The following is a 16,053-nucleotide window of genomic DNA, read 5'->3' on the forward strand; positions in this document are numbered from 1 at the left end:
TTCTACTTGTCATTGAATATTTTATTCAATTTTGAATATCATAATTATTTTGTTTGGCTGTTTTGGTTAGATGCATCTCAGAATGGCCTCTAAGGTATTGAGTAACTCTGATTTAAGCAATTTACTTTTACAATTCTCCAAATCTACGCCTGTGTCTCCATTTTTAGAGTTATTACTTATCCCTTCCCAGTCAGGTAGAATGTGAATTAATTAATGTAATGTTCGGTGTATGTGCTGAGGAGATGATGAAAAAGAAAGGACAATGAGTTCACATTTACAGTGATCACTGCTACACTGAAAACAGCAATTACTGTTATTAAGAGGAATGTCAGAGGTGTGGAAGAGGATAAAAACATGCCATTTTTTTGTGAGTGCACACTTCTGTAGAAAGCTTTTAAACAAGATCTTAAGCAAAATATCCTACAACCTGAATAGGGAAAGCTGTTTTATTTTTTTTAAAGAGAGGCAGACCATTTCCATGCTGATCATTAGAACAAATTACTTAAATGAATCTCTCTTTTGACACATTTCTTCCCAAAGCTCATAAACAGCCTTCTCTGTACCCACTGTTCTTTTTCACAATGTCTAATGGTAGGAGGCAGCAGGTCCTCATTCGCTTTAGAGTGTGTGGGTAGGAGAAGGAAGCAATGACACAGAAGATAAAGCTATCTCACAGTTCCCTGAGTTATGATAGTGTAGTTTTGGAGTACATGGCCTGATGGAATTTTACCAACTCCATGGGAATTTCTGTACCTGAATAAAGATCATCCTTAAAAACAGTTATTGAAGGGGCATGTGTTTACTCTAGAGCTGTGGTCCATGCTCAGAGTACTTTTAACTCCTATGAGCAATAGTAACATCAAAATAAGTGCAAGAATATGTGAATATAAATAGTACATTTTCCTGGAGCACCAGTTTTACTCAAGGATGTGAGATTGTTAATAGTTTTTAATACTGAAATGAATACAGGTGTGCCAATAAGTAAAATGCAAAATTTACATATATTTTTTAGATTAAACTGACTGAAGCAATTTCCTGCATGTGATTGTCCACTTTTAGTTAGAGCCTTACTGCCTGTGTTGTTCAGAGTTAACTATTTGGTGTGGAGAAAGATTTTAGAAGCAATAATTTAAGGGTAAATCTTGATTTAATTTTCATTTTCTGAATCTATTAAAGAGCAGAGAGTCATAAAGTCATGGATAGCATGGGAATTAAACTGATGACAACACGATTAGAAGAATCCCTTGAATGAGTACTGTGCATCATGCATTTTAAATGAGAGCACTATCAACCCCTACAGGGCAAAAATTGATCCCTGAGGGACAATCATAGATCCTTTGGGTTGTGGCCCTCTGAAGAGCCACAGTACATAAAAATATGTAGCATATCTAGTATATCTGTGGTAATAAACTGTCATTACTGCAGAGTGGGGCAGGATTGAGGAGTAGAAAAAAGGACTAAAAAGGCCTTTAAGTGGACTATGATAAAAAAGAAAAGGGCCCTAGCCAGTTTGGCTCAGTGGATAGAGTGTCGGCCTACAGACTGAAGGGTCCCAGGTTCGATTCCAGTCAAGGGCACATGCCCAGGTTGCAGGCTCGATCCCCAGTAGGGGGTGTGCAAGAGGCAGCCGATCCATGATTCTCTCATCATTGATGTTTCTATCTCTCTCTCCCTTCCTCTCTGAAATTAATAAAAAAAAAAAAAAAATAGGTGAGGGACACTGTTGTATGTCAATATTTACAGGAGTGAATACCAACTATTTCACCACAAGAGGTCCTTATTTATTTATTTATTTTTCAGTATTTAAACTTTGGTGTTTTTGTGGGGTTTTTTTTTTAGTCCATATTTTGAAAGATGTGTTTAATAAGCAAATGTCATAATTAATGAGTACATTTTCCTACTTTCTATTTCTCTTATATTAAGTCTTATTTAACAATAACTACAACACCAAGTTTCTGTATTTTAAACAAAAGAAGAGGCACTTAATGTGTTAGTTTTCTTGCATATAAAGTTAGAATTTCTGTAGACTTTTAAAATATTAAGTAGTGTTTGACAATACATAAAAATAATGGATTATCATACCATAATTTAAAATGACATTTTAAAAGTTTAATTATGTGGTAAGATACATATGATACTATGTTAAATGGAGTTGGGATAGAATTGACATATTAAGTATGATTTCAACTATGTGAGCATGTGCATAAAAAAAGTTAGGAAGAAATACTAAAATGGCAATGATGTTCATTATTTATGACAGGATTACAGGTGACTTCTTTTTCTTGTTGCTTTTAAATTCTATTCTATTTTATACATGTCTATATTTAGAATACTTAGCATAACATTTGGCCCAATAGTATGCACTTAACAAATTTTAAAATGATTGTTTTGTACAATCTGAGACAATCTTTAAAGCTTATTCAGTAGTTCAGTGACAACACTTGGGATGGACATCAAGACTCAAACTACTGATTTCTCAACTGTATCTGAGGATTAAATGACAAAAATAATATAAATTTAACTGATTAAGGCATAATTGAAATCTGAAACTCATCAATACCATATACTGTAATAGACAATTATGATATTAAGGTTATAACATACCATTTTTAATGGTTATTAAAGAGCATTAGATTTGTAAGGGAAAAAAAAACTTTAGGTATTCCAACTGTGCAAACTATAACAGTTTTATTATCCTTGTTGAAACACAAAACAAAATCTTCAATAATTTATCTTAAAACATCACCAATGACAATACACAATTCCAACCCTTTGTGAAGTGAAGCCATGATTTCTAATTGAAATTTTAATGGAGATAACTATGGAATATTTGGTCTTGATATAAAATGTATTCAACACTCAATTACTTTTCCTTTAAGCAACCAAAGGAAATGTAGTATTGGAATTAATTGCTTTATAATGAGACCTTTATTTTGTCTGTATATTTGGCAATAAGATCTTTTAGCAGTTACAAATAGATTCAATACAAGTTATGTGCTGAAATTATTGCATTATTTTCAAGTGTTGCCTTGAACTGCTAAGAATATGAAAAATCTCCAGAGCTAATGCTGCATTTCCTCAGCATGACTGTGTTGTTCTACTACAAGATAGATTCCCTGGGTTTTTCAAGAACGGTATTCAAACTGTAGCGAATTTTATCTTATAACGAAAAAAGCAAAACTGTAAAATTTGTGAAAACTCAAATATAGGTAGTAATATGCATGAATCCCACATGAATAATATATCCATGTGAAGAAATAAGCAGGTTATTAGCAAAAAATAGGTGCCTCATATACAGGTATATATAAATGTAACAAGCTGGTTAAATCCAGTTACTTCTGATTAACTATCATTAAATATCAATTGTTACATCTAAAATACATCCTCCCCCCACAATTTTTATAACTGTCTTAAACATTTGGAAGGCTCTTTGTATATGCAGACATATATATATATATATATTAGAGGCCTGTTGCACGAAAAGATTCGTGCAATAGGCCTTCCCTTCCCCTGGCTGCCGGCACCGGTTTTCCTCTGGCACCAGGGACCCAGGCCTTTGCTCTGGCCGGAGCCACCTTCAGTCTTCGCTCCGCTGCTTCGCGCCTACGTATGTAAATTAACCGCCATCTTTGTTGGCGGTTAATTTGCATATCTCGCTGATTAGCCAATGGGAGGCGTAGTGAAGTTATGGTCAATTACCATGTTTGTCTATTATTAGATAGGATACAAACACACACATAGATACATACATACACACACACACATATACACATCCTTTTTTAATGAAATTATATTTTCGAATTCTTTAGAAAGAGTCTTTACATAGAAATTTTACACATAAATAAGTCACTACTAGTCATTTAGATCACCATAAAGACCAGAGAAATTGAATTTATAAGGTGTAGCAATTACATCAGAATCCTCAACGGTCAGCTTAAAAAGGCCTTAATAAAAGCATATTACATATTAGAATCCTAAAGGCACATAGCATCCAGTCTCAAGTTTTTTTTTTTTTTAATATATTTTATTGATTTTTTACAGAGAGGAAGGGAGAGGGATAGAGAGTTAAAAACATTGATGGGAGAGAAACATCAATCAGCTGCCTCCTGCACACCTCCCACTGGGGATGTGCCGCAACCAAGGTACATACATGCCCCTGACTGGAATCGAACCTGAGACCCTTCAGTCCGCAGGCCGATGCTCTATACACTGAGCCAAACCAGTTAGGGCCAGTCTCAAGTTTTTGACAGAAAGACCTAGGACAGAAGGCAAGCCCAGTCCCTCTGCTGGTGTGAAATTAACAAGTGGACATCTTGGTAGCTCTGTGAACTACATGAGAGCAAGTATCTTATTGGAAAAAGTATCTTATTTTCTAAGGTTTGACCTTGTTTGTAAAGAGTTCAGGGAGTAGGTTGAAATATTTGATGTCACAGCTAGTGGAAGCTCTCAGAGTAATAACCAGGCCTATTTTATCACGCAGGTAAAAGCTGGTTCAGGCTTCCGGTAAATGCCTATTTGGGGACATTTCAAAAAGGTTTGTGACTCAAGGTTTATCCGTAAAATTTCTAGGGTAATCAGAATTCCTACCATTTGAAATCATACAGGTGAATGATGTTCCTCTGGGCTCTACAACACCCACATATTATGGAACAAACTGTAAAGAAGCTGTGAAAATAGGGCATGTTGGCCACAACTCTCCCCATAACTTGAGTATATTTTTCTTCTAATTCAGAGTTGGTGGTATTCTAAATCAGTCATGGTACTCTCCTCAAACTTGTACTTTTTACATCATTTCCTTATGGGACTTGATTCCTTCATTTACATAGAAGCTGCCTGGTATTGTCTACCCTTCTTCTTGACTTTTCACACTTTTTCACTGATCTGAAAATCTACCCTTTCGATTGGAATTACAGTGCTTCATTGGCTACCCCATGGATATATCTAAAATCTTGGAAAGACTAGAAGTAAACTGGTAAGAGCATGGACCAAAATTTGAAAAGGCTAATAAAATTTTCTATGTTCTCCTGAGTTTTATTCAGGTATTAAGACTTATAGGAGAATTTCAGCATCTCCCATGCATGTTATCAAGTATGTAAGAACTGGCTTGATAATTCTCAAATCAGCCATTACTAATTTTGATTCAGAAGTTACAGAATATATGGCTATCACTAATAACAAACCTTCTGTGAACTGAGGTTTGAGCTTAAGAACAAAAATCTAGTAAGAAAAATGATGTTTACAATTATGAGATAAAAATATTGTCCAAATTGCTAAAAAAAAAAAAGTATGGGTTATGAGTATGGCTTGTATTTTCTAAAATAGTATATCCTTCCACTTAATGGTTGGCAGTGGAGCACTGACTGGCAGCCCTAAATAAGCTGTAAAAATTAAGAGTTTGGTGCTAGTATTAATTCTAAAGAGATTTCTTCCTTTAATGGAGAAATGAGAGAATGTTGCATTATAATGTATATAGAGATTTTCCCTTTTCTGATATCTGGTAAGGCAGAACAAAAATTAGAGAATGAATAGATATGCATCAGAGAACACATTTTACTGACTAATGAAAGATAACAGAACAGCGATTTTTCTTTTCCATGAAGTAACTTTGTAGGCAATCCTCTCATTATACAAGCTTTATAAGTAACTTGCAAAGGTAATAAAAATACTTTCTTAGGCTGGCAGTGCTCGCTGAACTGTATAATGAATAAAAAGGTAAGGTACTCCGAAGAGCACTGAATAAACAGAAGGTATTATTACTATTATTCGCCAACTCACCTGAAGAGGACGGAAGCTGATCGTAATCCTGGGATGTTCTGTTGGATTTGACATTTTCACCTGGCAATCTCCTAGCAGGAGGCAAAGGAACTTGACCACTTGCTGGGTCAAAAAAGGGATCTTAAAAATTAAAGATAATTTTCAAAATTAGAATGTCTCTGTTGGTTGATTGAAGAAAAAATTCTAGAGATTCTAGTTTTTGAAAATAAATTACAAAACTAATTTCATGACTGGTAATAACAATTTTTAACCTGCTAGCATATTTTCTTTCTACTTGTCAATGAAATGTTTTCCCATTTATTCCTAGATAATAAAGATTACCAATTTTATATTTTCAGATATTAATTGTAAAATTGTCAATGCAGCTGTTTCTAATTTTTATTTTCTGTTCCAATCTTTCATGTACAATGAATAAATTACAGAAACTGTTGTAATAGAACAAAATTCAAAATCCATTTTTTTTAACTATCTGAAATCAGTTAATCACTCTTAGTAGGCAATTTGTAAAATGGACATTACATTTGTGATTTGTGAGGATTAAATGAATTTATGAATGTGAAATCACCTGTACACATATGGTGCTTTTTAAAATAACATTACAGTAGGCATCCTATGTTAAAAATCATTGTTGTTAATTGGCTCACTGAATAGTGAATTTAATTGTTAAAAGTTATGATTTTTTTTTCTACTTTGGCAGTCAGAGAAGGGGTATCTGAAATAGTGAAAAATATATATTGTAGACAAATTAAAATTTACTATTTCTAGTGATATTTATTAAATGGAACTAAAGGCAGAAAGAAATTTTGTCAATGCTACTATATCAAAGGTTAGGCGCATAAACTTAACTGGTTTACAATTAGTAGTGCCTGGGTTTAAAGGCATAGAACTGATTGTTTTGGGTCACTGATTATTTAGCCACCACTTCCATCACGGGCTCCTCTGCTGTCCTCTCTCAATCGCACTCACTTTTACATCTGCCAGATCTCCAAAGGTGCTACCACAGTTCTTGGAGGTCAGGGACCTTATCTTATTCATCCTGTTTGAATTTTCTCTCCTAACACAAACACAGTACCAAGAACAGTGCCTAGCAAATACCCTGGACTTCAAAAATATTTACTTTTAACTACAAAAGGTAAATGCAGACAGATTGATTTTTCAGAAATTCAAAATCAAACCCATGAATTTCACTGACAAATCCATGAAATTTGAATTGCTGACAAGGATAAAATTATAAATATTAAAGACCTAATTATATTTCATTGTTTTAACTTCCATTTGAGGTTTTCATTAAGAATATGTAAGAGTTTGGTTACTTAAGAAGGTAATTCATGCTGATTTATACCAATTTTTGACTAGATAAGTAAGGCAAGACTTGAAGTCATTGATTATTTTTTCCCTATTCGAGTACAATAATTATCCCCAGCTTTACTGGAGACTTTTTGGCCTAAGCAAGGCTACTTAAGTTGCTTTCATTAATTTCAAGATTAAAATGAGTCTTAGATTTTGAGCTTTCAATATTTGAAGAGTCAGTGGTTCAGCCTCAATTTTGCTGAAAAGTTTTAGGAAGATAAATCAAATTCTATGCAACAAATGTTAAATGTTAATCTTGATAAGAAAAAGTAACCAAAGAGACCAAATAGAAGTAATTTCTGAACAAATTTAGAAATTTCTCAAGGATTTAGATTTATTCAATAAAATTTACTTTAAGGTGTGCAATCTAAAACATCACTGATGTAATAGGTTAGAGGAAAGATTATCTTTTGCAATACTTATACTTTTTTTATTTCCTTAGGGGTAATTTATGGGTTTGTCAGATATGCTGTTTTCAATCACCTATTTATTTAAAGCTAAACATTAGATTCTAAATACATAGTGTCACAAATAGACTACACAATATACAGTTATGATGTTGTTCTGTTAAACTATTTCACTTAAAAAGTCACTAGATACATGGATAATATCATAAATAATATATCGTTTAGTCTGAACCACTGCCATGTTCTGTCATGCTTTTATAGCAAGTTGTGAAGTTAGTACTGGTGCTTCAATGGAAAAAGATACACAGTTACTACAGAGATACATAATTAACTGTCTCCCGATAAGGACAAATTGAAAAGCAATAAAGTTTAAAAAAAATAACTCTTCAAAAACTAATTTCAGTAACATTTTATATCCACACTTAGGGTTAAAACATACAAATTGAAAATACCACAGCCAATGTACCATTATCTTATATAATAAAGAGCTAATATGCAAATGGACGTCACACCCTCACACCATCATGCCATAATGGCTCAGACACTCAATACTGGGGAGTGAGGAATGGGGACCAGCCAGGCACAAATGAGCTTGTGAGAGAGGAATGGGGACCAGCCAGGCTGCAGCCTGGGAGAGGGACAAGCCACCTGCCCCACGGTCCCGGGTGCCAGCGGCTGCATCTGAACCTGTGGTCCGGGAGAGGGACAAGCTGTCGTTCAGGGCGCCAATGGCGGTGCCAGCGCCTGTGGCCCAGGAGAGGGACAAGCCGCCTGCACCTCGGTCCCAGGCACCTGCAGCCTGGGCAAAGCCACCTGCCCATGGCCCCCTGTGGCTGCGGCTGGCCAGAGGAGGGAATCCTGGGTCCCAGGTGCGGGGCGAGGCAGAGGTGGTTAGGGACGATCAGGCAGGCAGGCAGGTGAGCGGTTAGGAGCCAGTGGTCCCAGATTGCGAGAGGCAGTTGGACATCCCCCCAAGAGGTCCTGGATTGGAGAGGGTGGGACCTTCCCACCCTGTGCACGAATTTCATGCACTGGGCCTCTAGTCTATATATAGAAAACTCTAATATGCAAATAGACTGAAGGGCGGAACAACCGGTCACTATGACGTGCGCTGACCACCAGGGGGCGCGCATGGAACATGGTGGGATGGTGGAGCAGGTGAGTGGGAGTGCCAGACCAAGGCAGGGCGCCGGTTGCTGTCATTGGGGCGAGCCTCTAGTGGTTACTGAAAATACTTTGCTCCCATGTGCCACAGTCCCACCCAGCACTTGCACCCACTGCCAGCACCGTCAGTGGGTGTGAGTGGTGGCTGCTGGCCCCAATCGTCCCTCAGGGCTTCTGCACCTCCACTTGTTCTTGAGGAGCGATCAGGGCTGTTAGCGCCACTGGCTCTTCTTGTATCTGCTGCTGGTGCTGGCCCTAATCGCTCCCTGCCATCAGCTTGTGGAAGTAGTGGTGGTGGGAGTGGGGGTGCCAGCGGACAGGAGACTGGGGGCCGTGGCAGGGGTGCAGAGGATGGGCCGGGACCCGCCCCTGTGCCCACTGCAGCCTCGCAGCCCAAAGTTCCTTTCAAGATGCATGAATTCATGCACTGGGCCCCTAGTATAGTAATAAATATTTGAGAAATGAGAATAAACATGATGGGATTAATCTATTTTGAAAAGCAAAATACTGCTGCCTGTGATTTACAGTAGGTAATGCTAAATTTAAAGTTTAATACTTATTCAAAGATTATTAAAAAAAAAACTAAGGGAAGACTAGAATGAAAAGGTTTGCTAATTATAAAATAAATGGGGAAGACTTTCGGTAAAGATGGCAGAGTAGGCAAACACTGTGCTCAACTCCTCCCACAACCACATCAAATTCACAAATAGCCGAAACCGGTTTGGCTCAGTGGATAGAGCGTCGGCTTGCGGACTGAAGGGTCCCAGGTTCGATTCCGGTCAGGGGCATGTACCTGGGTTGCGGGCACATCCCCACTAGGAGATGTGCAGGAGGTAGCTGATCGATGTTCCTCTCTCATCGATGTTTCTGACTCTCTATCTCTCTCCCTTCCTCTCTGTAGAAAATCAATAAAATATATAAAAAAAAAATTCACAAATAAATTAAACAACAACCATCACTGAGAACCACCTGAAATCTAGCTGAACAGAAGTCCTATAACTAAGGATATAAAGGAGCCATGCAGAGCCTGGTAGGCAAGGTGGAGATATGAAACAGGCAGATCCCACACCCACACTGTGGCAATTAAGAATCAGGAGGCATATCTCAGCTGCAGAGGTGTCCCCTAAGGAGCAAGGGGTCTCAGTCCCACCCTGAGCTCACCAAACCAGCACTCCAGTGCCAGGAAGAGGAGTCTCGATAACATCTGGCTGTAAAAACCATCAAGGACTGCATCTGAGTGAGAGGGAAGGCTGCTGGAGAACCAGGTGCTGCAGGTCTTAAAGGGCACAAACTCACAAACTCACTCACTCTGGGCTCCTGTGCAGAGGCAGCATCTCAAAACCTGCCAGGGACATATGGGGAGAAACTGAACTGACTGGATAGGGCTGGATGGGCAGGGGTCGAGACAGCTCTCTCCAGGGTTGGACGTGCTGGCAGGTGCCACTGTATTTTTGTTGAGGGCTCCCCCTACCCGGCCATTCTGGCCCAAGTGGGTGCTAAATCTGGGATCTCTATTAACCTGGCTAACACTCTATGCCCCACCCTGATGATTCCCTGAGGTCTCACCCTACCAGCATGTCCAGTTGAACCTTTTCCAGTGGATCCTCCATGCAAGCAGCCTGCCTCAGCTCGTCTGCAGACTTTCCTAAAACCTCCCAAAGGTCCACAAAGCCGAAGAAAGCAGTAAATATCTGGCCTTTGTGTGTTTTTCTACACGAAGATAGGCATGATCAGTGATCAATCTCAACTTGGCAATGTAACTCCCATTAGGTAGCCCCAGGTCTGACATAAGCAGTGGCCAGTCTTGGCTTGGAATGTAGCCTCAAACATGGCACAAGTGGCAGATGGCCTCAACCCACATCCTGGTGCCCACCAAGGGGTTCCAAGCCCAACACCAATAGCTGCCAACCTTGGTTTGTAAAATAGCCTCTCTCAGGAACCTCCAAGCTCAGCACAAGTGGAAACCAACCACAGATGTTTTGTAGCTCTTACCAGATAACCCCAAGCCAGGAACAAGCAGTAGATGAACCCGACCTGCACTATAGCCCCACCCAAGAGGCTCCAGAACAGTACACACCAGTTGCCAGTATCAGAGCCCCACCAACTAGCTTTACAAATGACAAACCTGAAGGGCAGACGTGGCTGGCATTAGAGTCCCATCGAAGAGACCCCTAATCTGTGGAGTCAGCCCTTGCAAAACAGCTTGTTCTCTATAGTCACAGCAAGCTCTCAGACCCAGTCAGCCTGAAGGTCAAACCTACCCACTGACATGAAAACAATAATCAAGCCCTGGTCGGTGGCTCAGTTGGTTGGAGCGCTGTCATCCCATATACCAAAAAGGTTGTGGGTTCAGGGCATGTACTGAAGGTAACTGATTGATGTTTAACTCTTACAGCGATGCTTCTCTTTTTTTCTCTTGATGTTTCTTTCTCACATCGATGTTTCTCTCCTTTCCTCTCTCTAAAAAAACCAATAAAATCATATCCTCAGGTGAGGATTAAAATAAACTAAAACAAGAAAACAAATAGTAGTCAAGGCTCAACTGCAGTAGGAAGGTACACACAACACACACAAGGGGCATCTCTGGAGGAATCCACTCAGATGACCAGGGAGACTGCACCACTGGGTTCCACAGGACAGCTACATTAGGCCACACTCAAAGACTGGGTGATGAAGCAGATCTACCTAATACATAGAAACAAACACAGGGAGTCAGCCAAAATGAGGACTCAAAGAAACATGTCTCAAAAGAACTAGAAGATGAACTAAATGAAATGGAGACAAGCAATCTACCAAATGCAGAGTTCAAAACACGTTATAAGGATGCTCAATAAATGTAGGTGAAGAGTAGATGAGCTCAGTAAGAACATTAACAGTGAGGTAGGAAAGGTAAAAATGGGATAGAAAACAACAACAACAAAAAGAGTCAGAAATGAAGAATGCAATAAATGAAATGAAATTAGCTGGAATCAACAATAGATCAGATGAAGCAGAGGATCAAGTTTGCCATCTGGAAGACAAGGGAGTTAAAAATACCCAATTAGAACAGCATAAAGAAAAAAGAATTTTAAAAAAGGAGGATAGTTTAACCGACCTCTGGGACAACATCAAAGGTACTAAAAGAGAAAGGACAAGGGATTTAATACTATTTGAAGAAATAACAACCAAATCTTCCCTCATCTAACAATGGAAACAGACATACAAGTATAGAGAGCCCCAAACAGATGAACCCAAAGAGGCCCACACTAAGACACATAATTAAAATCTCAAAGGTTAAAGACACAGAGAAAATCTTAAGCAGTTAGTTATGTAAAGGGAGCTCTATTAGGCAATCAGCTGTTTTTTCAACAGAAACGTTGCAGGCCAGAGGGAATGGCATGAAATATTCAAAATGATGAAAAGCAAGGATCTACAAACAAGACTGCTCTACCCAGCAAAGCTTTCATTTAGAATCAAAGGAGTAATAAAGAGTTTCACAGACAAGAAAAAACTAAAGGAGTTCATCTCCACTAACTCAGTGTTACAAGAAATGTTAAGTGACTTCTTTAATTTGAAAGAAAAGATAAAAAATATGAATAAGAAAGTACAGGAAAGAAAAAAGGATCTTACTGACAAAGGCAAACATCTAGGAAAAGCTGTGGATCATCCAACTACAAAGCTTGTACAAGCATTAACCCTTTGTACGCCATAAGCATCTATAGATGCAATTCAATTTAAAATATCGTGGCATGTGGGGATGGTTTCCATTTTGGATGCGTGGCAGTTAACTGGTGAAAGACAAAAGTAAGAAGATTATGTGTTATTACAACAATAAATTAAGGGATACACACAAACACATGCACAAAAGAAGTACAAAATATAAGTATACTAGGAGCCCAGCACACGATTCGAAATCACGTGGTGCGGCCCACCCACCTGCAGGCCTGCCTTGACACCAGAACCTGTCCAAGCAGAGCTCCAGAATGCCTGGCCCAGCCCCCAAACCCTCTGGCCTTCTCTGGCCGCTTCAAGCCCTGCCATCAGTCCCTTGAGTCGCCTCAGGCTGGTCCTGCCTTCTCTGGGTGCCTCCCCACTTTCACCCCATCGCTGGAGTAACGTGGCAGCTCCGCCCAGTCATGGCGCCAGAGGAGTGTGTGGAAGCCTCCCACCTGCTGCGCTATCCTCTTACCATGGCAGGTGGGCCGTGCAGCACTCAGAGCGTGAGCGGTGGGTGGTGAAGGACTGGTGAGGGGGGCACTATGGGCTGTCACCCCTGCCCTCCCTGGCATGGGATGGTCCTGCCTCCTCCGGGCACCTCCCCACTTCCGCCCCGTCTCCAGAGCAATGCCTCAGCTAATATGCTAATGACCTGGTCATTACCATTATGGCGTATCGACCATTAGCACATTAGCTCTTTATTAATATTGATAGGGATGAGTAAAAATGATAGTGATTTTAGAATGCATTCAAGTTGAGGCAATCATAAACTTAAAATAAACTGCTATGAACAGCTTGTATATATGAAGCACACAGTAACCACAAACCAAAAATCTATGAGATATACAAGAAATAAAGAAAAAGAATCCAAATACAACACTACAGAAAGTCATCAACATACAAGAAGAGCAAGAAAATAAAAGAACAGAGAAAACTACAAAAACAACAGAAAATAATAAAGTAACAATATCTAAATAACTATCAATAATTAATTTAAATGTAAGTGGACTAAATGCTCCAATCAAAAGACCTAGCATGGGTGAATGGATAAATGGCTAATATAACAAGAACCATGCATATATTGCCTAAAAGAGACCCACTTCAGATTGAAAGACACAAACAGACTAAAAGTAAAGGGATGGAAAGAGATATTTCATTCAATTGGACACAAAACAAAACTGGGGTAGCAATAATTATATCAGATAAAATAAACTTTAAAACAAGGGCTTTAACGAGGGAAAAAAATAACATCCCATAATGATAAAGAGATCAATTCAACAAGAAAGTATAACTCTTGTGACCATCTACACATGTAACACAGTTGCATCTAAATATATTAAGTAAATATCCTATATAATAAAGAGGTAATATGCAAATCGACCCTCACACCCTCACAAGATGGCTGCCTAAGACCAGGCCAGCAGGGGGGTGAGGGATGATCAAACGACTGAACAAGCAGGCTGCGTGGGGCAACCAGGCTGACGGGGGGGGGGGGGGGATTAGTGAGGGACGACCAAATGACTGAACAAGCAAAGCAGGCTGCATGGGGCGACCAGGCCGGTGCGGAGGCCGTGAGGTGCAACGAGGCCAGCAGGGGGGACAGTTGGGGGTGACCAGGCTGGCAGGGGGGGCAGTAAGGGCTGACCAGGCCGGCAGGGGGGTGGGCAGTTGGGAGCGATCAGGCCAGCAGGGAGGGGGTAGTTAGGGGTGACCAGGCCGGCAGGTGAGGGCAGTTAGGGGCGACCAGGCAGGCAGGCAGGTGAGTGATTAGGAGCCAGCAGTCCAGGATTGTGAGAGGGATCCCGGATTGGAGAGGGTGCATGCTGGGTTGAGCGGACCTCTCCCCACCTTGCACAAATTTCATGCACTGGGCCTCTAGTAAAGGACATGAAGAGATCAACAGTAATATAGTAATAATAAAGGACTTCAACGTCCCATTGATATCAATGGATAGATCATTCAGACAGAAAATCTACAAGGAAGCAGTTGCCTTAAATGACAGTTCATACCACAGGATGAAGTTGATATTTTTAGGACACTTCCCCAAAAGTATAAGAATGTACATTCTTTTTAAGTGCACGTAGAACATTTTCCAGGATAGATCAAAAAGTAGGCCAAAAAATAAGTTTCAATAAATTGAAAAAGACTGAAGTCCAATGAAGCATCTTCTATCACAGTGGTATGCAACTAGGAATCAATTAAAGGAGGAAAACTGAAAAACAAACACATGGAAGATGAATAACATGCTACTGAACAATGAATCCTAACATATAACTTATCATACTATTTAACAGTGAGATCAAGGAAGAAATCAAGATATCTGGAGACAAATAAAAATGAAAACACAATGACCCCAAAATCTATCTATCACAGCCAAAGAAGTTCCAAGAAGGAGATATATAGCAATACAGGCCTACCTCAAGAAACAGGAACAATCTCAAATAAACAATCTAACATTACACCTAAAGGAACTAGAAAAAGATGAACAAACAAAACCCAAAAGAGTAGAAGGAAGGAAATAAGAAAAATCAGAGTGGAAACAATAGAAATATAGTCTAAAAAGACAATGTAAAGAGGTTCTTTGAAAAGACTAATTACATTGTTAAAACTTTAACCAGACTCACTAAGAAAAATAGAATCGAAAGAGGAGAGGTGACAACAGGCACCACAGAAATATAAATGATTATAAGAAAATACTACAAAAAATTATATTCCAAGAAAATGGACAACTTGGAAGAACCAAATTCCTAGAAACATACAATCCTCTAAGACAGAATCAAGAAGAAAGCAAATCTATGCAGACTGATATCTACTATGAAATTGAAGCAGTAATCTAAAAACTTCCTACAGGCAAAAACCCTGATTGACTTGTCAGCGTCATAGCATAAGCTCCCTTGGTAGCCACATCATGACACCACTTTATAAAGGTCACAGTCAAGTCCCCATGAATACTTTTCAATACTGTTACTAATGATTACTTAAAAATAAAAATAGTAACAAAACAATAAAATGAAGGTCATTCAGAAAAATTTATCACTGTTATAACATAATTTACCAAAATATGTTTTTGAATGAAATTATGCCCCTAAAATATACGTAGTAAAAATTTTAAAACTTACTAAAAAAAAAAAAAATTACTGCACTCAGAATCGGAGACAAAGTCTATATTTTGTCCCCATCACTATTAGCCCAATCATGGAGCCCTCTGGTTCTCAGGGATGCCTTGGTAACATAAGGGTGTTATCTGGACTGGGATGATGTCTATAGCACCATTTACACATTCTATTCTTCCTATTGCTTTTGCTATTTTTGTAATCCTTTTGCAATTAAACCAATCAATTGACAAACAAACCTGCCCAACTGCTATTTCCCTCCCAGGGTTTCTTCCCCCCCAACCCCCCAGGGAGATAGAAACCAATGAATTACTCATTTGACAGTATGACCTTAGAAATATTTTTGCTTTAAGTGAAAAGTTTCTCTCCTACCTGAAGGAAGAAGGAAAAGGTCTTGTCCTGAGGATGGCCGGCTACTGGAGCCAGAAGGTTTTGAATGTTCGATGAGACTATGCCTTGCAGGAGGTGGAGGAGGTGGGAGGGAAGGGGGGAGGGCATCAAAAGCACCTTCACCTGCATTTAAAGAAAGGTCAGTATCAACAGCAGAA

General features: G+C 39.2%; 1 protein-coding gene across 6 annotated transcripts in view; it reads right to left on the reverse strand.

The window, feature by feature from the left end:
• The window catches only part of CBLB (Cbl proto-oncogene B), a 239,310-nt gene that overhangs the window by 7,588 nt on the left and 215,669 nt on the right, over nucleotides 1-16,053 (reverse strand). For 5 of the 6 annotated variants that reach the window (XM_070406128.1, XM_070406125.1, XM_070406130.1 and 2 more), the window contains 2 exons: nucleotides 15,878-16,018; nucleotides 5,776-5,895 (listed from right to left, as the gene is read on the reverse strand). In XM_070406128.1, the coding sequence (XP_070262229.1) occupies nucleotides 5,776-5,895; nucleotides 15,878-16,018 (261 nt within the window). Of the gene's footprint in view, nucleotides 1-5,775; nucleotides 5,896-11,313; nucleotides 11,382-15,877; nucleotides 16,019-16,053 lie in introns of those variants that run through there. The other variant, XM_070406129.1, reaches the window with a different exon arrangement.

The sequence above is a fragment of the Myotis yumanensis genome, unplaced genomic scaffold (assembly GCF_028538775.1).
Source record: "Myotis yumanensis isolate MYYU_CA2020_CCGP unplaced genomic scaffold, mMyoYum1.0.hap1 SCAF_2, whole genome shotgun sequence".
Lineage (NCBI taxonomy): Eukaryota > Metazoa > Chordata > Mammalia > Chiroptera > Vespertilionidae > Myotis > Myotis yumanensis.